General features: G+C 43.4%; 3 protein-coding genes and 1 long non-coding RNA gene across 6 annotated transcripts in view; 2 read left to right on the top strand and 2 right to left on the bottom strand.

Moving 5' to 3' along the window:
* spidr (scaffold protein involved in DNA repair) overlaps positions 1–9,238 on the top strand; it is a 46,806-nt gene extending 37,568 nt beyond the window's left edge. The window contains exons 12-21 of one of the 3 annotated variants that reach the window (XM_019878926.1): positions 494–584; positions 1,093–1,221; positions 1,330–1,389; positions 2,117–2,315; positions 4,499–4,642; positions 5,917–6,010; positions 6,077–6,191; positions 7,219–7,255; positions 7,352–7,411; positions 8,652–8,715. In XM_019878926.1, the coding sequence (XP_019734485.1) occupies positions 494–584; positions 1,093–1,221; positions 1,330–1,389; positions 2,117–2,315; positions 4,499–4,642; positions 5,917–6,010; positions 6,077–6,191; positions 7,219–7,255; positions 7,352–7,362 (880 nt within the window). In that variant the 3' untranslated portion in view covers positions 7,363–7,411; positions 8,652–8,715. Of the gene's footprint in view, positions 1–493; positions 585–1,092; positions 1,222–1,329; positions 1,390–2,116; positions 2,316–2,848; positions 3,017–4,498; positions 4,643–5,916; positions 6,011–6,076; positions 6,192–7,218; positions 7,256–7,351; positions 7,412–8,651 lie in introns of those variants that run through there. The other 2 variants (XM_019878925.1, XR_002169315.1) reach the window with 2 other exon arrangements.
* LOC109521232 (uncharacterized) lies at positions 3,011–4,023 on the bottom strand. Its single transcript, XR_002169317.1, has 3 exons — positions 3,717–4,023; positions 3,128–3,129; positions 3,011–3,021 (listed from the first exon to the last, which is right to left on the bottom strand). It is a non-coding gene; the product is annotated as an uncharacterized LOC109521232 (long non-coding RNA).
* Positions 9,215–10,423, bottom strand: cebpd (CCAAT enhancer binding protein delta). Its single transcript, XM_019878938.1, has one exon. It carries the CDS (start codon positions 10,281–10,283, stop codon positions 9,435–9,437), a length of 849 nt encoding a protein of 282 aa, XP_019734497.1. The 5' UTR covers positions 10,284–10,423; the 3' UTR covers positions 9,215–9,434.
* Positions 10,424–12,223: 1,800 nt separating this feature from the next.
* On the top strand, positions 12,224–22,746 carry mcm4 (minichromosome maintenance complex component 4). The gene is made up of 17 exons (XM_019878923.1): positions 12,224–12,330; positions 13,098–13,172; positions 13,266–13,427; positions 13,694–13,833; positions 13,918–14,019; positions 14,939–15,034; positions 15,121–15,216; positions 15,848–15,986; positions 16,094–16,314; positions 16,394–16,514; positions 17,405–17,664; positions 18,672–19,037; positions 19,124–19,251; positions 19,744–19,951; positions 20,680–20,908; positions 22,125–22,258; positions 22,368–22,746. The coding sequence occupies exons 2-17, from the start codon at positions 13,112–13,114 to the stop codon at positions 22,461–22,463; spliced, it is 2,559 nt and encodes an 852-aa protein (XP_019734482.1). The 5' UTR covers positions 12,224–12,330; positions 13,098–13,111; the 3' UTR covers positions 22,464–22,746.
* Positions 22,747–23,007: the final 261 nt, after the last annotated feature.

Genomic DNA, 23,007 nt, shown 5'->3' with positions numbered 1-23,007 from the left:
ATATATATATATATATATATATATATATATATATATATTTTTTTTTTTTTTTGCCAGGCCCAAAGTGTGTGCAAAGTTTGGGGAGTTTAAATACACGTTTAGGCCCGTCAAAAATATGATTTGTTGCAGAAAAAAAGAACAACAATTTCAACAGAAACAATAGGGACCTCACAGCAGTCCCATCTTGGGCCCAAATAATAATCATAATAACGTACATCAGGCAATGAGACACAACACTGTTTACGTACATAAGTAACACATACTTTGTATTCATACATGAATGTGACCACCATCAAGAATAGTCAGCAGAAAGCTTAGATGAGCAGTTAGGAATGTGCCTGCCTCCCTTGTGCTAGAGTGGAAGTGAAACTGCTTGCCAAAGTTCCACTGAAGTCCTGAATTCAGCAACAAATACCCCCAGTCGCTCTTCCAGCATCTGCCCCACCCTCTTCTCACTCCTCACTCCTTACTCTACATCCTGTCTCACTCTCAGGCGCTCCAGTCTTTTCAGCTTGATAGACAGTCTGTGGCCTCCGTTGAAGCAGCCCCGCGAGTGCCATGGAAACGCAGCAAGCATGCCCAGCGTAAGTTCCAACCCTAGCCGAACACATTTTTCGGTGCACCTGCGCAAACCAGTGCAACAACAAAACTGTGTGCAAAGACCGGACTGACCCCTCAAAACAGACTGAGTACAGTGAGGCAACAAATAAATGCTATCATTCTTGATTCTTGAAGCATTTTCACAAAACATGTCCCAGACAATATTTCTCCTTTAAGGTCGTTAAGAGTGCTGCTAAAACTATACTCGAATGGCGGCCTTCAACTTTTGCACAGTACAATACCAAATAGTAACGCTGAAAATGACAGTTTGTGGTGCATAAATAATATTATAAAGACATGTTGCTCAAACGTGGCTTGATTAGGTGCAGTGACTTCCTTGGGGGGGCGGTCATTTGTTTTGTTTGTTTGGTTGGTTGCTTGGCAACCAGCAGAGACTTGAGAAAATCACAAGAAATGAGGTTAAATTTGCAACATGTTTTCATGTGCCTGTTTTGAAAGAAGCCTGTCCTAATTGTCGCGTTTCCATCCCAGAAGCGTCCTCCAAGCTTCTGCTACGTCCTGTCAGGTCAAGAGAGCTCAGTGGAACCCGTGGAAGAAAGTTCGAGTGTGTCCCCGCTGCACCTTCCGTCCACGGGGCAAACGTTGCGAGATGTACTACAAGTGAGGCGGCCAGTAAGATGAGAAATGAAGTTGCGCAATTGCCAAAAACCTCACACTTCTTTTTTTTTTCTTTCTTTTTTTTTTTTTTTTTTTTTTGTCCACTTGCAGAATGACCACAAAACATACTGCTGCAGTTTCATTGCCACTGTTATTTACAAGAGAATACAGGTACTCTTTTTTTTTTTCTTCTTCTTTTTCACTTGGAATGCTATTATTTGCCTTTTAGGGTGGGCCTCAACAAGCCTGAAAACACGCCAATTTTGGCCAGTGCGTATGTCCTGGTGAAAATATAGCTACATCTACAAAAATGGACAATGCTAAATTGAGAAGCTTTTTTGCCTTTTCCATCCACTTTGAGCAAAGTAGGGCGTCAAAAATTCATGATTATTGTTAATTAAATTTGGGGCTCAAACTCCCTTTTAATTGCTCAACTATTTTGCAGTCTATGCTGTCAAAGTTTAATGATCATTTTGAGGATTCACTTTATTGCTGCTTACAGCTTTAATTTTACTTGAAGTAATCACTCGGTGATGTAAAGCCGAAAGGTTACCAGAAGCGACTCAAACCGCCTTTTTTGAGCTTATTTGCCCTCCTAACTGATAATCTTGACCTCTGACCTCGAGAAAAGCGCTTGTATCGCCGTGTGTGATAATGCTCACCAGGCTTGGCCGTTCTTTGCTATTGATTGGCCAAACCTTTAAACTTTGACCAAGATGAGATAGCAAGCTCCGGGTGGACTTTGTGCATTGCGGCACCGATTAGATGTGTGGATGGCAAAGTGCTGCTGTTTGTTTAACGGGATGAGTGAATCATCCGGTCTAGTTGAAGCAATTGGACATAAATGAAGCGCTAAGATGAATAAATATTTCCCGGTAACGTCTCTTTCTGCCCTTAGAGGTGCGATGTAGGTCAAGGTGAGGTTTGGCTGGTGCTGACAGACCAGAGCCTGCAGGGGAGTTCGCCCGACTGGCCCTGCAGGCGAACGGTGCCATTGCATGTGAATGCTTCCTGTGCACTCACTTCCTGTGTCCTAAAAGCGTTGAATGACCCCGCGGTGTGCCGCTTGTCATTCACAGACGCCATCAAGGAACACGGTAATCTTTCATCTATTGTTCTTTGCACTGCTGAATATTCGTAGTTTGTACATTATGAGTACATTATGTTCTCAGAAATGCAGTATATCCTTAAATAGTGACCCTTCCTCTCGGACTGAATTTACACTGTGCCCATTTCCAATTTAATGCCTGTACTTTTTTTCTTCTCCTTAAATACATTTTTCCACGTGCATTTCAAGTAACAAATATCCAATATGGCCGCGTGAAACAATCCCCATGCCCATGTGTAAATAATACCAAAACCATCAACACCAGGCTGCAACATCATCACCTAAATCAGGGATCCCCAGCCACCGGTCCACGGACCAGTACCACGGCCCATTTGGTTCCCAGGCAACACGGAGACAGACCTGCGATTTATGAGCATATTCACTCCATCAAACATGGGCTAAATGTGCGTGACTCTAGCCTGTCGGAGTACTCCTTCTAACATTGGTTTTAAAGTTAAAATAAACAGAATCGGCCAATAAATGAAGATGAAGCCATTTTGACATGAGAAGTTTCTCCCCTAGCAGTATCTCCAGAGTGAGGTCGAGGAGGAAGCTGTTGTGCAGGGTGTGTCGTCAAGAACAAAGCAATGCAAAAAACCTGTTGAAGCATTTGAACAAGTAGCACCCAAGTGATCAAGTGGAAAGCATGAAAACTCACAAAATGTTGTGGGCGTCCATGGTTATGTTTTGGTGAGCTTCGTGACGTTCCACTCCTTTTCAACACAATTTTGATTGCCTTCATTCCCTTCTAATGTGAATATAGTTTTAAAATGCATTTGTAACAATAAAGGGCCTCCTAACCACTTGGAGTTAACTGTCCTGCCCAGAGTTTGTGGGATTACTATTTTAATGTTTTCATTTTTTTATCATTTAGTGCTGAAGATGGTGAATGCAGGATAGGTTTTAGTTCCACAATCTATGGCTAACGTTTTTGTTTGTTTGTTTTTTAATCATTATGATGACCACAATCGTTAAGACTCAACAATTGAGCTTTATGTTTCCATTTACATGTTCAACTTCCTGTGCGCAAACTCCACACAGGAAGGCCGCAACCCGGATTTAGAACCCCTGACCTCTGCACTGTGAGGCGGGCGTGCTAACCAGTCACCCACTGTGCCGTAGTACAGTGGAACAATTTGCCCCCATTTCATTGTTGCATTTTCTCATATGATGACCAAGGCGGCTCTATCAGTCTCAGGTTTTTTTTCACTGATACAAAGGATCCTTCATTCAAATAATAAGCAGTGTGTCAAGTGAAATTGGCGTTTAAAACATAACATTTTGGAGGAAAAAAAAAAACTAAACGGTGGAACAAGTTAGTGACGTAACTCATTACATGAACATGGACTCATGCTCATCTTGAATAGAGTGCTGGCAACTAGTTTACAACACATAGTTCAAATGGGATCAGTGGTTCTCATTTCACAAATGCGTGTTTCTAAACTGACATAAATTACACTTCATGTTCTTGTTTTTTTTTTCCTGGTGTGTAATTTTAGTCAGCTATTTTTTATTCAGTACCTTAAAATGTTAATAACTCTGTAGCTGCTTTTAAATGTTCTTTTAATTACAGTACGTGAAGAAGATAGGCATTGCGTGCATGAATTTTGCTATAAATTAGTGATTACTTTTTTTTGTTAGTTTGTTTAATAACGTCTAAGTACTGCCTTGTGACTGACGAAAGTTTCAATAATGTGAACATTTTTTGTTTCTCATTATGCACGCACTGCTTTAAATTTAATAGCTTTTTTTTTAAATAGTGTTATTCATCGGATTTTACAGTAAGGCTATCTTCAGGTGCTATCATGGAACGACTATTCACACTCACATTCACGCCAGTGGACGATTTAGTGTCTTCAGTGAACCTAACACGCATATTTTTGGAATGTAGGAGGGAGCCAAAATATGAAAAAGCACACAAGCACGGGAAGAATATGCACACTACACACAGGAAGGCTGAGATTCAAAACGAGTCTGCCAAAATTTAAAACATGATGGTAAATTGATTTTCTCTGCAAGATACTTTTTGAATGATGTATTTATGATTTGTTTTTCTTGTTTTGATCCCAGTAGATTTGTCAAGGTCTACCTAATGAAGTGGCCTGCAAGTTTATACAGAAACATTAGCATTTGAGCTTGCACGCGTGTTTTGTTGTTATTTAATGCATGTAGGTTTCCTGTTGTGCGTGGAACATTCCATCATTGAAGTGGCGGACTCTGTCGACTCTCGCTTGACGCAGGAGCCCCCGGCCCAACCTGCGAGACTGGATCCACTCCATGTAGAGGTCACGCCCAACTCGCTGTGTACTCTCACAGGTCAGTCGCACCCACCCAGCACCATCAAGATACCTCTCTGAAGGCAAAAGAATGCCGGTCAGTCAAGGTCTTTAGAGTTTGATTCGGTAAAAAAACACTTCAAATGTTCATTTTTCAGCACTGTGTCCTCCCTTACAAGGGCCAACACACGCTTTCAATTGCATCCATTTTTCAACACACATCTTCCTCAACGCCGTTTACTCAAAACGAACACCAACACGTTTAATTTGCCTCGGCAGCGTGACGGCCAGGCCATCAGTGAAAAGTGTTTGCTTTCTTTGATTCCTTCCAACTGTGAAAATGTGGCTGAAAAAAAAAATCTGAAAATCAGATAATAATCTGCATCTGTCGACTTATGCGTGTCACAGTGGAGGAGCAAAGTGCACACCCGCGACCCCTCCGCTTCTTCTTTCCGAACATGTTTGCTCAGGTGGCCGAGAAAATAAATACAACATTATCTTTTGCGCTCAAGTGTGACTAGTATCTGGTGGAAATGATGAGTGGAGTAAGATCTCGGGCCCAGAATGTGCTAGAACTTATCAATTCCTTATTTAAGGCAGCATACTTGTCTTGTTTTTGTGTGTGAGGAGTCAGATGTGGTTCTGCTTTGTCTCATTGCCATCTCAGATTTCAATAAAAATCCAAAAGTAGCAAGCAGCGATGAACGACCCCTTACACCCATTTTTCTGGCGAATCCTCGAACAGATAAACAAAATTTGATGCCATGCTCCACCCGCATTAGATGGCATAACTGTTGGTGTAACAATTTTGCAAATTTGTTTCACCCATTTGTAAAGGGTTCCTGCTTTCGTTTGAGGCTCCTTTGAGCAAATCCTTTGCAGGAGTGCGTCAGAGTACAAGATGGGCAGTTTGCCCTAAAGGGCCACTTTGAACCAAAATGCCAGCCTTCCTCGTCAATTTTAGCCGTAGGTCTCCGAGAATTGGTCATGCATCCAGTTTTGATATAACACCCAATTTTGGGTGGCCCAGCTTAACTGGTGTCAGGGGCTAATTTTTTCCACCTTTCTGAGAATCCTTGAACGTTAGATTTTGACCCCATGCTCCGCCCACATTTGATGGCATCCGCATAAAAGCTTTGTGCTTTATATGCCGATGGGGCTCTTTCGGGCAAATTCCTTAGCAGGAGATCATCAGATAATTATGAGACCAAGAATTGGTCGAAATGGTTGACCTGTTTAATTTCAAGACGTTGACACATCTACCAACACCAATTGTTGTAAGATGCATGCGGATTTTCCATTTTATCTTCGCAGGTGTGATTGTTGGTGTGGATGAGAGCGCATCTTACTCCTTGCCCGTGTGCAGCCAATGCGGAAGCCACGAATTACAACCGATACCTCCACCAGGGTAAATTTCCAAGACGAGAGAGCAGCCCTCCTTCCGCTGTTGTTTACGCGTTTGTTTTTGTCACAGTTGGAGTTTCCACTGTGTCTCATGCAATTCGACGATGGACAAGCCAATTACCAAAGTGCAAATGGAGGTCTTCCTGAGCTCTGCTTCTGTACAAAATTGCACCATAAAGGTTAAGGTGAGTGTGCTTGCTTTATTGACTGCATTTCATCAAATGCCTACAAATGGTACACTTTGAGGTCATATAAAACAACATGCCTCAAAAGTCAGACAAGCCTCACACCGTGTCTACATGTGACGTCAGCAAAAACTCAGATCGCTAAAGCGTTAAACTTTGAACCCATTTGAACTGTTGCTAACCAATGCAGGTAAAGATTTATACAGCATGCTGTAATATTGAGCATACCGACATTAAAACAGGTAGTAATCACCAAGTGTGTTTTTTCTTGAGCTTTTTTTTTTGACAGACAGACTTGAAACACTAAAGATTTGAGGAACACCGATGAAATGCAAGCCTTTTTTTTAATCGCTGAAGGCATAACACAACAATGTGGCGGTCCATTAGACTTTCATTTATCCATCCATCCATTTTCTGATTTGCTTATCCACACAAGGGTCGAGCTTGAGCCTATCTTAGCTGTCTTCGGGCAGTAGAAAGGTAGACCCTGGAGCGGTTGCCAGCCAATCGCAGGGCACAAATAGAAGAAAAACTATCTGCGCTCACACCGAGGGACAATTTAGTCGAGTGCCACGCATATTTTTGGAATGTGGGAGGAAACCGTAGTACCCGGAGAAAACCTACGCAGGCACGAGGAGAACATGCAACCTCCACACAGGGAGGCCGGAGCCGGAATCGAACCCTTCACCTCTGCACTGTGAGGCCGACGCACTAACCAGTCGACAACGGGCCGCGACTTTCATTCCTTCATTCATAATTTCAATTTACTCTGAAGTATCAAAAGAGAGAGAGAGAGTAGACAGAGAGAGAGTGAGTGTTTGGGCACAGATAGAGATATAGACATATTCTGAATCCTATTTAAAATAAATGGGCTCTGTGGAAAACAATGCAAACATGTTTTCAAGTGTTTATATAGGTGTACTGTACATACAGTATCTTGTTGCGTAATGTTGTAATCAGTCTTGCAAGGCGATAAAGCCATCATCTTTCTCTCTGCTGATACGCACTATATGTTATTTAAACTCGGGGTCAATGTGTCGCTCAGCATCTGGTGCACATTAGTGGTGAGTCATTAGTTTTAATTTGCAGTCTTAAGAGGATTATTAGCGATATTAATGTCAACACACCATCATTTTTTTTTCTCCCTCACCACCACACAGCTGCAGCATAATACGATCATGTCCCTTCTTGACACGGCCGTGCTGGAGCGCGCAACAGTGGTAGGTTTACTTTTTTTTTTTTTTAACTACAGTATACTGTACGCACTTTGTTACATAAGACTGGGCTGAGGCGGGCCACATTGATGTTCTGTAAAGTCACATACCGATAAAACTGATCTAATCCCCCAGTTATTGTCCACTTGTGATATATGCAGATTTTCAATACCATTGTTATGTAATTGATCGAATCTCTTTGTAATGTACGAATGCATTTTTGCAAATAACGCTTTGCCCGAAGAGATTAGAATTGTTTATCTAACAGATGAAATCACAAACAAACCTCCAACTATGATCCCAAGCACTTTAAATGCTTATAAACCTCATCAAATATTGCTCTACCCCTGCAGCTCAGTGCACAGATGCAGTCTACAGCACCTGTACGTCATGTTAACAATTTTGATGATTCACAATGTACAGACAGTACCTGTTTGTGCACGGCAATAATTATGATGATTATTTACTGTAACTGTGCAGCCCAGGTTAAAACAATGAACATATGACTGTACAGGAGAAGCTCAAGAGTTCGTCTGGGATGGTAGGAAAGTCTGCTCCTTTGTGACCTTCCAACCCAACGTAGCGGCAAACGTTTTTTTGGGAGTTTACTAACGCAAACCCGCTGGATCCACTCAATGACAACAGAATCTGGCGATTGTGGATTGGTTTAGAGATGTACCGCTGAGCTGTGGTTATGGATTCCACTAGTTTGCGAGTCGTGTTTAGTCCTAGTTTGGCAAAACTGTCATGAACCAAAGCAGACGTGGTGCCACCATTACAGTGTCTCTCCCATGGACTGTCAATCATCATCAAACACTGTGTTTTGGTGTGGATTACGGCTGACAGTAGCAGTTTACTATATCAACTGAACAGACGCTATAGTGCAGTCAATTGCAACTGCAGCCAATATTTTGCCACAGAAATATAACTTTTGGAGGATTTTGACACGTCATGTAAAAATATACAAATAAGTCCGTTTTTCCACCCTTAATGGAGGATAGGTTCCCAAAAATGTGCAAATAGGTGAATTTACTAATGGCAAACTGCAAATATAGAGTCCACTATATGGTTACACTGTAGAGTTATTTTGAACAGAGATATTTACCAACTGCAGCTTTGGGGGCGAGGCATCTATGTCTATGCAGAGGTCTTTCGTTTCCCAGTGCAAATGACATGAATGACCTGAGATAATTACAACTGCAAGCGCGTAATACTAAACATTTGTTGTGTGTGCTTGTGGTTTCAGTGTTCAGATTATGATGTGTCCACTGTGCTGGGGAAAGAAGTGGGCCCCCTCACTCTTTATGTTCGAGTAGTCTCCAGGAGACCTTCACTGTGGATCAGCCTGGAAGAGATCTGCCTCTGAGGTTTTTTGTTTTGTTTTGGGTTTTTTTTTTGTCTACTTACCCCCCTTTTTAGGGCCTCTTGGTGAGTGCATGAGGGGAGCACTCTGCAGCAGGAAAATGAGGTGGTGTTGGTGTGGAGTGGCGGTTGACTGGCCCTATGTGGACCAATGGCATGTGTCCTGTCACAGCCGCCCACGTGTTCTATCACTTCACTTGTCGCGCATTTATTTAAAAAAATTATAATAACCATATGAAAAATAAACTTGTGTTACTGCTGACATTTGACTACACCACAGCCCATTGTGCACCTTTACAGTTGTTTTTTTTTTTTTTTTTTATTGTAGCATCCATAAACAAAAAAAGTTTCATACAAACTATAGAAAAAAGATCATGCTCTGGCTCTTATACAAAGTCTGGAATTATAAAACATGTACCATGGCAGGTATGTATGACATCATGTAAATGCAGTGGTAAAATAATTTAATAATACAAAGGGAGAAAAAAATGAATCCCACAAAAATATGGCAGCAACATCATATGTTTTCCAGTGCCATTATGGTAAGCTTAAAATACATCTGGTACAGATGGTAAACAAGTTGTCTCTGAGGTATGTCTTCAAAAAAAAAAAAAAAAGTTCATTCGTAAAAAGAGGGCTCAAGGAGACACGTGGAGGCGTCACCCGGTCACCGAGCCTCCGTGCTGACGCTCCCCGCAAAAGAGGCGCCGGGCATCTGCTTGAAGAACTCTCGAAGGCCCCCAAGCTCCCTGGTGAGTTGCTCGATGGTTTTGTGCAGTCTGTCGTTCTCGGAGCTCAACTCGATCAGCTTCTGCTGCATCTCTAAATTGCGCATCTTGGCCTTGTCCCTGCTCTTCCGCACGGCGATGTTATTCCTCTCGCGCCGTTGTCGGTACTCCATGCTGAACCTGTCCACCGCCTTCTTCGTCTTCTCCCGGACGGACTTGCGCGGCGAGCCCTTGGCCGAGACGGGCTCCGGCGTGGTGGGCGGCGTCGGCTGCCCTGTGGGGAGGCTGACCGAAGTCTGCGCGCAGGTTTCGATCTGACACGGCAGCGAAGACGACATATCGCTGTCGCTCCAGTCAGACTCTTGCTTGATGGGCGCCCCGAAAGGACCCTTGTCGAGCTGAACCGAGTCCGATCTCCGCTCGAAGCCGTATGGGACCGCGCAGCCGGGCAGCACTGCGCCCTGTGCGGCGTACAGCTCCGCCTTCTCCTGCTTGACCGTGTTGAAGAGGTCGAGAAAGAGCTCGTCGTTGCACAGCTCCAGGTTGGGCACGGACGTCATGGACTCGATGTACTGGCTGAAGTCGATGGCGCTCTCGTCGTCGTACATGGCCGGGGCGGTGAGCTCCGCCATGGTGGCCCCCTCCTCCGCCCGGATGGCCGGCTTGCACGGGCCTATCGGCGGACCCCCCAGCTTGGCGCTCTCGTAGAAGTTAGCGGGCTCCATCGCCCAACTCATGTTGCATGGTGGAGACACGCCGTGAGGGTCAAAGCTGTATATGTCACACATGAACTCTGCTGGCTTGTCCACGCGGGGCGGTTGAGTGTGTTGCTGGTCCGAGTTCACTTCCTGATCCTTGATCGCTGACTGTCAACGCTTTTTCACGCCTTGTCAAGTTGACGCTTCTGACTCGTCGCTAACTTTGGCGCACTGTTTTGTATCGTTTCGCGCTGACGTCACGCACACCCTCCCTCCGGCGGGCCAGTCAGGTTGGGAGCAGGGTCACATGATCTCCGGTAACTTCCCATTCGAAGGGAACAGGGGGCGCGCCTGGGTTTTTTTTTTTTTTTTTTTTTTTTTTTACTACGACTACATGAATGGCTCTGAGATGTTTACATACTGCTGCAAAGTTTCTGAACACGCAGAATTCTGGCCCTAGGATAGTTGGTATCCATCTGAATACGAGGGTGGTGCTGCTGCTGGTGAGGCCAAAAACAACCCCCCCTCCGCCCCCCCAGGAGACCCCCAGAGGACCTCCGTGACAGACATGCATTTCATTGAAAATAAATAACTAATTATTCTAGTTGAAAATCACCATTGGCGACCGCGCTATCCAAAGCAGGGCACAAACATACTGATTCGTTTAACATATTTTAAACTTTTATTTAATCTCAGCGACTCTTCACATGACGAGTGGGGGGTTAATTGTGATTATACTCTGATCAGAATGAGCACCATCTTTGTTAAAAAGACACAAGAAATTTGTCTCCTGTAGTTGACGTGACTGTAATATGTTTTGGGGAAGAGGGAGAGAGACAGACAGACCGACCGACCATAACAAAATACATATTAAGGACATACATACTGTAAACAAATTAAATCAGCCAAATGATTCGGAGTGAGCTACAAGAATGAAAACAGTAATGGCACTACAGAAATGTGCGAACGGCCGATGTTTAGCGTGTGTGGTGTACTCCGGATGACCAACGAAGCACACCTATCAAGCACCTGACAATCGTCTCATCTTCGTAGTATCAAGACTGACCTCTGAGAGACAGCACGGTGCCATTATCAAATCAGAATAAGCTTTATTGTCGAAGATAACTCTAAGTTTAGCTTTTTCTGTTTATTCACCTATCATTACTCTTTCTTCGTTCTATTTACCAGTTTATTAATGATGCATAATTCTATTTCAAGAGGTCGAACACTAACCTATGCTACAGAATACGGATTTTTTTAAAATGAAAACCCCCTGTAGGCCAAAAACATAAACAATCATGTGACACACAGTAGGTGCGGCGGTAAGTGAGAATGTTTCTTTGCGTCAACTGAAATGCTAAGTGTCGTATGTCAGGAAGTTTCAAGGCCTGCGTAATTACTAAAATAATTACGACCCAAGCACAATTTTTTGTGTACATGAAATTATAAAATGGAAATTGCGCCCCGTGGCGGTCAATGTGCACTGTTGCAAGGTTAATGTCGACATAAAGAAAAATAAATGAACACATTTAAACGTCTTAATTGTGGCTTGTGTCAAGCGTTTTTGAAGTATTTTGATTGTTTTTATTATTTAATCAATTGCATAGAATGATAAGAAAACAAGAACTGGAAAAATATTTCCATAAACTGGACGTGATTTAGTTATTGTAAACGGGCGAGTTACGGTATTCGATAAGCGATAAGCCACGACACATTCTTGTAAAATAATTATGGTGCGGGGTGGGGGGCGTTTCTAGTTTGGATTTTAATTGTTTTATGCCTTTCGATGAGATGAAACTTTATAAACAAGTGAACCGTTTTGGACGAACCCAAATATGATGGCGGCGTGTGCACCATAAGCTTCAAATAACATATAAGTAACATTTACTTAAATAAAACCAAATTCGATCCGATTTGTACCTATGCACTGTCCTTTACGTACAAACGGGACGGTTAACCCCATTATTTGACGCTGATATGGACAAACATCATACTCGAATTCCACCCTCAAAAGTGGAAGATCCGACCGGAAGCAAGAAACGGATTCTCGTTCACCATTGGTCCAAAGTTCCCCGCGAAAACTACGTCACACAGAGTTTCGCGCCACAGCAATCGGCACTCGTGTTGGCAGTAAGAGGTAAGACGTGTCTCTTTTTCTTGACTTTTGTATGATTAAGCACTCGGTAAATGTCAATTTGGACGGGGATCCAAGTCGACAAACACGTCCTCCACCATGCTTGCCATGAACGCCGTGCTATTGTTGGTTCACTTATTTCTTGTAACACCGAAGTTTGTTGTCAGCCTATTGTTTGCTCTGTGGCCTTATGTGTAATGGTGGAAATGTTGCTGACCGAAATTAAAGCTTCCATCGAAACCCATTACTGCATCTCCTACTGCACCCTTCTGATGTTTTGTTTTCTCAACGCTAATAAGTATAATCTGGGTAATTAAAAATGTAGAGTGTGATCTTTAAAAAAACAGCATCACGTCATACACTAGCCTTATGTATTTAATATTTTTTTAAGTTACTTATTTTTGATCTATAGTGGACCCTCGCTTACTAGGGCAAGGGTGAGCGTATTTTTTTGTTTGGGGAATTTTTTTTGGGGGGGGTTGGGGCGAGTAAACTTGTTTTTCCTGGAAAACGCATAGGAGGTTAGGTTTCTCTGAATTTTGGTGGGTTATGCTCAGATTGATGCTATTCGCGGGTTTGGCTAGCACACACACACACACACACACACACACACACACACACACACACACACACACAAATAGTGGGGGTCTCTCTGTAATAGTTTAGGTTTCTTCACAACATCTTCGACTATAAATTTAATTTATCTTTATCTTAGAATATTTTTATTTTTATTACTGACTTTCATTCATTCATTTTTTCTGCTTGTCTAGATCCATTCTCCACAATGTCTTCTCCCACATCAACCCCTGGTCGCAAAAGAGGCAGGAGCACCAACCCATCCACACGTGTGTTGCACTTATATGTAAACATATACATGTGAAGTTTCTGTGTGAGTTGTAGGAGGAGTACTGGTAATTGTATTGTGTTGTAACCCACAGCCCGCAGCGATGGCCCAGCCTCCTCGCCGGCATCTCAGCGGCGCAGAGCCCATGACTCCTCCGCAGGTGAACTGATGCCCATGCCCACCTCGCCCGCCACAGATATGCTCAGTCCAGCAGCACCGCAAGACGTTTCTCTGTTCTCCAGCCCTCGACCCTCAGGTGACTTGTACGACATACGGTGCCATGAAAAATGATTTCCCCCCTGCCTGGTTTCTGTGTTCTTTGCATATTTATCACACATCAAGGTTTCAGTTCATCAAACCAATTTTAATATTACACAGAGACAACACAAGGAAATACAAAAAGCAGTTTTGAAATGCCAATTTAATTTGGTAAGGCAAATACTTTTTCACACCACAGTAAGTACCTCTTTTTGATCTCATCGAGACGCTCGTTTGAACTTCCTGAACATCCTTTTCAACCAGTTCTCCCCAACGACGTGGACATGAGCTCCCCTCTCATTTATGGGACTCCCCGCAGTAGTGTCCGGGGCACCCCTGTCCGCCAGCGACCCGATCTGGGCTCTGTGAGAAAGGCCCCTCAAGTTGATCTTCAGTCTGAGCCCGTAAGTGGTTGTCCAGATACACATGCTCTTTCAAAGTTTTATTTATTTACTTTTTCAAATATTATTATTCTCCTTTGTTCCTAGCCGAGCGGTGAGGGCGCAGTTGCCTGCGAGCCCAACATGGGTCAGAGGTTGGTCATCTGGGGAACTGATGTCAATGTGGGCACATGTAAAGAGAAATTTCAGGTATGTGGTGTTTTGCCTCGATTCTTTCGCCCTCCTCGAGTGACAATTCGGGTTTCTACTCTCAGGTGGCACATTTGGAACTTGACACTGAAACATGTAGCCCTCATTTAAATTAATGGAGTGCAGGGAGCAGTCCAATTGGGCCAGAGGTGTCAAACTTAAGATAATTTAGTTTAAAATGTTTTTTTTTCTTACTATTGATTAGAATATTAGGCAAGGCATCTTTATTTACAGTATACATCATATTTATATTTAATTATATACTTTTTGTTCTTCTACTTCTCCCTTTCATAATTTTGCTTCTGTAAATTGTGAATGTCTCCACTGTGAGACAAACACATTTCAAGGCAAAATAAGAATTTGAAGAATCTAAAAACAAAGTAGAAAAATAAGAAATAGTTTACTAAAATGACTACAAATAAAAATGTACAGTACAAGAACAGGATTTTGAAAGAATTTATTTATATGTATGGGAAGGGCATAGTTTTTAACCTGGATTTAAAGGCATTTAAACTCCGGGCGAACCAGTTTTTTTGGCAGCTTATTCCATTTGCGTGCAGCATAACAGCAAAATGCTGACATAGCACATTATTTGAGCTGTTGTCACTTGGGGATTGGGGACATTGATTGATCTGGCTGCGTATCATCTGCAGAACCACGATAGCCAACATTGGTGATCGAAAGAATTTGACAAGGTTAGCGCATATTGACTGAACAAAAGGTGTCTAAAGACTGTCCCTTGAGGGACCCCACGTGAGAGGACTCTGTCCTTGAGTGGAGCACTCTATTGGGTTATTTTATTGGATTTTTAGGGAGAGCGATAGCAGGGGAAGCTGATGAAGGCTTCGAATGAGATATGGGTTCTTGAACACGCAGTATAAATCCTGCCAAAGGTCGTCATCATCTGCTTTGCCCCCAGAGGTTCCTGCAGAGGTTTGTCGACCCAAATTCCACCGAGAACGAAAACGCCGGCCTGGACCTCAATGAGCCTATCTACATGCAGAAACTGGAGGAGGTAACGACTTGTACTACTCTTTATTTTTATGGTTAGAAAATGTGTCACTCAATTTTTTTTTTTTTTTTTGCCTGGTCTGTCTTCAGATCAGCGTAGTTGGCGACCCTGTGCTCAACGTCAATTGCGGTCATGTGCAAGCCTTCGACACGGAACTTTACAGGCAGCTCATCAGCTACCCGCAGGTTTGGTTCCTCTGCTGTCCGTTTAACTAGTGTTGCTATACACACACACACACACACACACACACACACACACACACACACACACACATATGTGTCAGAGATTTTCTCGGACAAAGTTAAAGAAATGACTCGGCACACAGGAAAATTGTCTTCAATATCGGCGGGAGCGGATCTCGTTGAGAGCGAACGATGGTAGTTGCTCCGATGATCACACACTCACTCTCTCTCCGCTGGTTCGAACTTTTATTGCAAAATACAAGAAAGACACTGCCCCCGAGATTTGCATACCGCGCCCCCCGGTCCGGCCCCTCGGTAGTGATCTGATCTACCCGAATACACAAGTCACAGACTTTGCTGATGACAAATGTTCACCTGGGCGCGACGCAGACATGCCCAAATTAACCGAAACTTTAAACATGATACAATTTTGTTCGTAGATTTCTCTATCATTTTATATATATATATATATATATATATATATATATATATATATATGGGTCATTTGGTAGGGGAAGTTCACCAGAAACCTTTGTACAGAATTATGGTTATTCATGAGATTTATGTGGAGACAAAACATTTCCCATGAAATATGAATTCTGATGATAATTTTCCCCCGTGTCTTCTTTGCCAGGAAGTCATCCCCACCTTTGACATGGCCGTCAACGAGCTCTTCTTCGAGCGTTTCCCGGACTCCAGCCTGGAATATCAGATCCAGGTGCGTCCCTACAGTGCCGTGAAGACCCGCAACATGAGGAGCCTGAACCCAGAAGGTGAGTGGGACCTGCAGGGTGCCTCGGCTGTGACATCATATTTAACACGCCACACGTTTGGAATGGGATTGGTGCGGTTAATGGCGCCTTCTGTTGTGGCGCTGCAGACATCGACCAGCTGATCACCATCAGCGGCATGGTGATCCGCACCTCGCAGCTCATCCCAGAAATGCAGGAGGGCTTCTTCCAGTGCCAGGTGTGTGCCTTCAGCACGCGCGTGGAGGTGGACCGCGGGCGCATCGCCGAGCCGGCTGTGTGCCGCCACTGCAACACCACCCACAGCCTGGCGCTTATTCACAACCGCTCGGTCTTCTCCGACAAGCAGATGGTGGGTTGCCGAGCGCCGGGGCAGATCTGTTTATGTGTGAGCGGGGTTACGGCATCTGTCACTTTCGTTTGGAAAACAGATCAAAATTCAGGAGTCGCCCGAAGACATGCCGGCGGGCCAGACGCCGCACACCACAGTTGTGTACGCTCACAACGACCTGGTGGACAAAGTGCAGCCCGGGGACAGAGTCAACATCACCGGTGAGACGTCACTCCGCAGTATGAGGCCTCATTTACAGTCCATGGTTCAAGGGACACTATTGAGAGATCCCTCATAGCAGCAGAAATGGGGGGTGGAGTAACATGGAGGTCACTCCCTCATTTAAATCCATGGAGGAAGGAATCAGCCCAAGCCATCAATGCCTAATATTTGTAATATAAATGATTGTCATTATTACTATTGTTATTGTCATTTCTAGCTATGTGATGCCACCACAAATGTGATAACATAAAGTGGAACTTGCGTACATAGAGAACGAAGGACAGAGATATGGAATGGAAATATGGCTGGTCAGAAGAGTATGTAAATGAGCAATTACCAATTCCTTTTGCGAAGCAGGTACTAACATCAATAACATAAATTAAGATTAAGATATCCTTTGTCCCACACTGGGGAAATTTACAATCTACAGCAGCAAAATTGGGGGGTAGAAAGAAGAAAAAACAGTGTTTGCATGCACAAAAATAAATGTTTCGGAAGAGAGCTGTACACAGTTCAATATAACAAAATAACAGAGTAACTGAAAGAATCCAGGCTACTGGCTAGCATGAAAACTGCAAAGATTCACATTTATCTGCAACCAGTGCACAGCTCGCACTGTCTTCAAAGGCTGAAGTGTTATACTTATTTTACAATGCAGTGTTGAACGTCTTTATACTTGTGATCATCTGCAATGGGTGAATTTGCTTGACAACCATTATGGGAGCCGGATCGTTTTGAAATACACACAATTAAAAAAACGCACCCTTTGTGTTTTTAAACTCGTAAATGTTTCAAATCGGTCTTGGAGTCAAAATGGCTTCACATGCCATCATCGTGTGAAATATTACTTCATACTGAAGCATCCGGTAACGCGACGGTGTGGTCGCAGGAATCTACCGGGCGGTGCCCATGCGTGTCAACCCCATACAGAGCAACGTCAAGGCCGTGTACAAGACCCACATCGACGCCATCCACTTCCGCAAGACGGACGAGAAGCGTCTGCACGGCCTGGATGACGAGGCCGAGCAGAAGCTGTTCACCGAGGACCGCGTGCAGGCCCTCAAGGAGCTGTCGGCCAAGCCTGACGTCTACGAGCGGCTCGCCTCCGCGTTGGCGCCCAGCATTTACGAGCATGAGGACATCAAAAAGGTGTGTGAGTGTACAGTAAATGCTCTTGTCTTATTGATTGTGTTCCGTATATCACGGGTGGGCACCTTAAAAGATGGAGGCGGGCACATTTTTCCGTCAGCACTACAGGGGGAAGCGCACTCGCATCCTAAATAGATGTATGACAAAAGCGACATTTTAAATGACAAAATGTGCATCTTTTATTGAGCCAATGTACTGAAGAGGATCTTTTACGATATTTGAATGCTCAGATCCAATTGAAAGATCCCCTCCTGAACCACAAAGGCTTTGAAGCAAACAAAAAATAACTGCAATCGAACCGCTTTTCAACGTAACCCGTTTTCGTTTCCACCCTGATCACATTCACGTTTCAAAGTCTCAATATCACATCATTGATTTTTCAATTTGCCGATTTTCCTTTCAACGAACACCTTTTATAATGTAAATTTCAGATTTTTCCCACAGAATAGTGAAAAGGCCTTTTTTTCCCAACAAACCGTGGGACGCTAACTGCCACCGTGACCTTGCTTATGAACAAAATGGACACTGCGGGATTCCCCTCTGTTGCTGAGCAATGCTGCACTTCCGGAGGCACAGCGCGGTCCTGAGCACATTGTCTGAAAATATGTGCGGTAAACAACCAAATCTCGCTGTCTGAAGGCTGAAATTCCCTCTCGCTTTCAAAAGGGGGTCTCCCGAGACTACGAGTTGGCTAAGTCAACGATTTTGACAATTATCCACAATGGCAACAAAATCATGGCAGACTTCCTGGCCAACAGATTGGAAGTAAATGGCGTAGGGGCGCGGCATATCCTGAACTGGAGAAGGCACTTTTCATTTGCTGACGGAATGTTTTCAGTGATGAAATTTCATGCCTTATCAAATCATTTTTCTTCATACTGTATACATATAATCGGCATGTTTATACTGTATGTCTTCCATGTTTTTACATCTGTTAATGTTCATACTGCATTATACATCGTAGTTGGCGGCCATTTTATTCAACCGCTTTTTATTTCTCATTCCAGGGCATTCTTCTGCAGCTCTTCGGTGGCTCTCGCAAGGACTTCAGCCAGACGGGCCGCGGCAACTTCCGCGCGGAGATCAACATCCTGCTGTGCGGGGACCCGGGCACCAGCAAGTCTCAGCTGCTGCAGTACGTGTACAACCTGGTGCCTCGTGGGCAGTACACGTCCGGGAAGGGCTCCAGTGCCGTGGGCCTCACCGCTTACGTGATGAAGGACCCGGAGACGCGTCAGCTGGTGCTGCAGACTGGCGCGTTGGTGCTGAGCGACAACGGCATCTGCTGCATCGACGAGTTTGACAAGATGAGCGACAGCACGCGCTCCGTGCTCCACGAGGTCATGGAGCAGCAGACGCTTTCCATCGCCAAGGTATGCCGACCTCAATGCCGCTTGAGTCACACGGGTGTGGAAAACTGGTCTCCGGGGGTCACACGTTTCCCTTCTTTTGAGCGCAGGCGGGAATCATTTGCCAGCTGAATGCCCGCACCGCCGTTTTGGCCGCCGCCAATCCTGTGGAGTCGCAGTGGAACCCCAAAAAGACCACCATCGAGAACATTCAGCTGCCCCACACGCTACTCTCCAGGTTGGTACCGCTTGCCACAATGCTAACAAACAGCATCAAATCCAAGTCCTTAATTTAAAAAAAAAAAAAGGGGTTAATTCCTGCTTTAGTGGACTCCTATTACACCAACTGGGAGCAGGAAGTAGAAATCTACCAAAATAAAAAGTCATCGAAGAAGCTTTGGTTCACAAGATGTTGAATACTATTTTTCAAGCTGAGCTTCCTCTCGAGGTAATGTAGGCAAAAAAAAGTGGAAAGCAAATATTTTATATATATACACACATATACGCACACACACACACACACACACACACACGCACGTTCTTTTTGACAAAAAGTTGTTTGATACCTGCTCCGACTGACATTCCTATCTAGACCGGGAACATTCGAGGAAGTCGAAAACATAAAAATAAAACCAGGAACGCTACTTTAAAAAGAAAAAAAAAAAGGGGCCCAAAATATCCACATGAAAATCACTGACCTCTTTTTTTTCTCTCTCTCTCTCTGTGCCAGATTTGACTTGATTTTCCTGATGCTGGACCCTCAGGATGAGGCGTACGACCGTCGGCTGGCCCACCACTTGGTGTCGCTCTATTACCAGAGTGAGGAGCAGATAGAGGAGGAGTACCTGGACATGGCAGTGCTGAAGGACTACATCGCTTACGCGCGCACGTACATCGCCCCGCGACTCAACGAAGAAGCCAGCCAGGCGCTCATTGAGGTACAAGAGTCACGCCATTTTGTTGTGCCGAGCATTCTGATAGTCGTTTGTCGCAATGCTGTGTAACGACCAATCACAACTCATCCGTTTTCTGAGTTTGGTCATATAACGTTGCCAATCTGAGCCGTGATTGGTTGATCCCTGAGCCCTGAAGCTCTGAGCAACTGTGATGTCATTTTCAGACAGCAAGTAACAAAATGGCCACACCGTGAGATGGATTAAAAATGGGTGGATTTTGCTGCTTAATTCATATAATGCAAACGCATTATTAACTCAACTCAACTGTATTTATAGAGCACTTGAAAATAACCATCGCTGTATACAAAGTGCTGTACATGGAGCAAATATCATATATACAACAACAACAACAAAATTAATAACGAATACAGTAGAAAGCACAAAAATGTAAAACTAAGATCAAGTCTGAGTCATGCTGAGACAAATGCCAAAGAATACAAATGAGTTTTGAGATGGGTTTTAAAGATGGGCAGCGATGGAGCTTGCCGACTGTTCAGTGGGAGGTCAGACTCCTGGGCCTGCATGGAGCATATTATTGTCAAGACAATTTTTGACTTTACCCCTTTATGGATCTTTACCCAATTTAAAATGGGGACCCATCTTTTCACCGAAATACTCAAAGGATCAAGAATTATAGGACACAGCAGAACATAAACATTACGTATAGAATATAGTAAACCTAAAATCAATTGTCGCATGGTCTTCCTCAGGCCTATGTGGACATGAGGAAGATAGGCAGCGGCAGGGGAATGGTGTCGGCTTACCCCCGACAGCTGGAGTCCCTGATCCGCTTGGCCGAGGCTCACGCCAAGGTGCGCTTCTCCGAGAAGGTGGAGACCATCGACGTGGAGGAGGCCAAAAGACTGCACAGGGAGGCCCTCAAGCAATCGGCCACCGACCCGAGGACGGGATTTGTGGACATCTCCATCCTCACCACTGGTAGGCAGTGACATCACTTTTGAATCGTGGTGACTGTCATCCAGCTATGGGCAGAAGTTAACCATTCCGTTATTAGCTTTCGTCGTGATTTAGGAGGGGCGAATGAACGTCGCTAATGTGCCTCATTTTCCAAGGTTAATTCTAAATGTGAAAGGTTGTCAAAACAATATCATACGGTATCACGTTCTTTTTCTCACAAATTGGGAAAAGCAAATGCAAGCTGACCAATCGTGATTGAGTGCAAGACGCTCACATTGCTACTGCTGCTAATCTCCACTTGGGTGCTCCTTACTAAAACGGCCCAAACATGTGGAATAAATCAAAATTCTTGGTTCAGGAAATGGTGGTCAATATCTGCCACTGCTGAGAATCCCATCAAGCCATTGAGAACAAAAATAAGCAAATAGAAGCATAACCGCATTTAATTTAAAAAAAAAGCAGTCATGGAATATCTAAATGTTCTGTTCAGATTAAATCTTGAGTGCTGCTTTTAACTGTATCAAGGGAATGTGAATAAAAGCAGCAAGTGGAAAACTTCACAATAAAAACTGTAATGGCACAAAAAGAGCTGCATCATATCCAAAATTGGATTTGTTTCCAAAGTTGGTCAATATTGGCTTTGACTGATTGTTAAGCAAATTTGAGAAAAAAAGGGAATTAGAAGCCTACCGAAAATAAAGCTAACGGTACAAAAAAATTGCCTCATTATATCAGCAGAACAATTGCAGCCGGAAGGCGTCACAATACAACAAGTCACACAATACACACACAATTTATTTATTTTTTTGCACTGATTCAGATTTTTCTCGAGCTCGTCGTTTCAATATCATCATTATTATTAATAAGTTTATTAGAGTAATATGGTTACATATTTATGAATTAAGGGTTAGTTTTGGCAACAGATGGATTTTTTTTCTGAAATGTCATTTACAATGTATAGTAAAAAATCCATATTGTGCAAGCTTTTATGGGTCAAACTTTAAAACAAAAAATGAAAATATCACAGAAACCTGTGCGAGAAAAAGTAGCTTTTTTAAATTCGGCGACTAAAATGCTAAGGGACACTGATTAAGATTTGCTGTTGGACAGTCTTTTTGGTCAATACCAGGTCCAGCCAAGAGTCCTAGCTAGCTAATGGGAACCAAAAAATAAATCAAATCAGTAAGTTGACACTGTGTATGTTCACGTGTTCCTAATAGTGATTTTCTGGTACCAGGTATGAGCGCCACAGCCCGTAAACGTAAGGAGGAAGTGGCCCAGGCCCTCAAGAAGCTGATCCAAGCCAAGGGGAAGATGCACGCCATCAAGTACCAGCAGCTGCTCGATGACCTCAGAGGCCAGTCGGAAACTGTAAACACATATTTATTTTTCGCTCTCTCTCTCCCTCTTTCTCTCATTTTTAATTATATATTTATTTTAATCTCCATGATATGACCCATGTTGTTTGACTTCCTCCCAGGCTGTGACCAGGGAGTTATTCGATGAGGCGCTGCGAGCCCTCGCGGATGAGGATTACCTGACGGTCACCGGAAAGACTGTGCGACTCCTCGCCTGAGATGCCACCTGACTTTATGTACAATTTGATTTGAAATGTTTTTTCTTTGTGCTGTAAAAAAAAAAAAAAAATGCAAATGATAATGCCTGTATTACTGAAACACGCCTTTTCTGGGGGTTCAAGATTTTGTGGAAGTTCACTTTTTTTGACACTTTGTTTAAAAAAAAAAAAGCTAATGCCTAGTTATTAATGATTATGGTTATTAATTACAGCTAATGTTTGTAAATTGTATTTGTATCAGAGCTCTGATTTGTTTGTATTAAAGCAAACAATCAAAAGCTGCTCACTGAGGTATTTTTGTGGAAAGATGAATTAGCTACAGGTCAATTTATAATAAGTATCTATGGAATGCTGTGACTGAATGTTGTAAAAAAAATAAATTCATTGGGCTGTAAAAATACATGATTTTGGTTAAAAAATGGAATGATACATATGCCGCTTGATCCTACCAAAACATTTCTCGAATTTATTGTATATATTTTTTGTTTATCTTAAGAGTGCCTTCATCTGTGTGCTGCTTTAACACCCAAACTGCCACTTGGGA

This window comes from Hippocampus comes, unplaced genomic scaffold (assembly GCF_001891065.2).
Source record: "Hippocampus comes isolate QL1 unplaced genomic scaffold, H_comes_QL1_v1.1 scaffold85, whole genome shotgun sequence".
NCBI lineage: Eukaryota > Metazoa > Chordata > Actinopteri > Syngnathiformes > Syngnathidae > Hippocampus > Hippocampus comes.
This window is presented reverse-complemented; position numbering and strand designations above follow the sequence as displayed.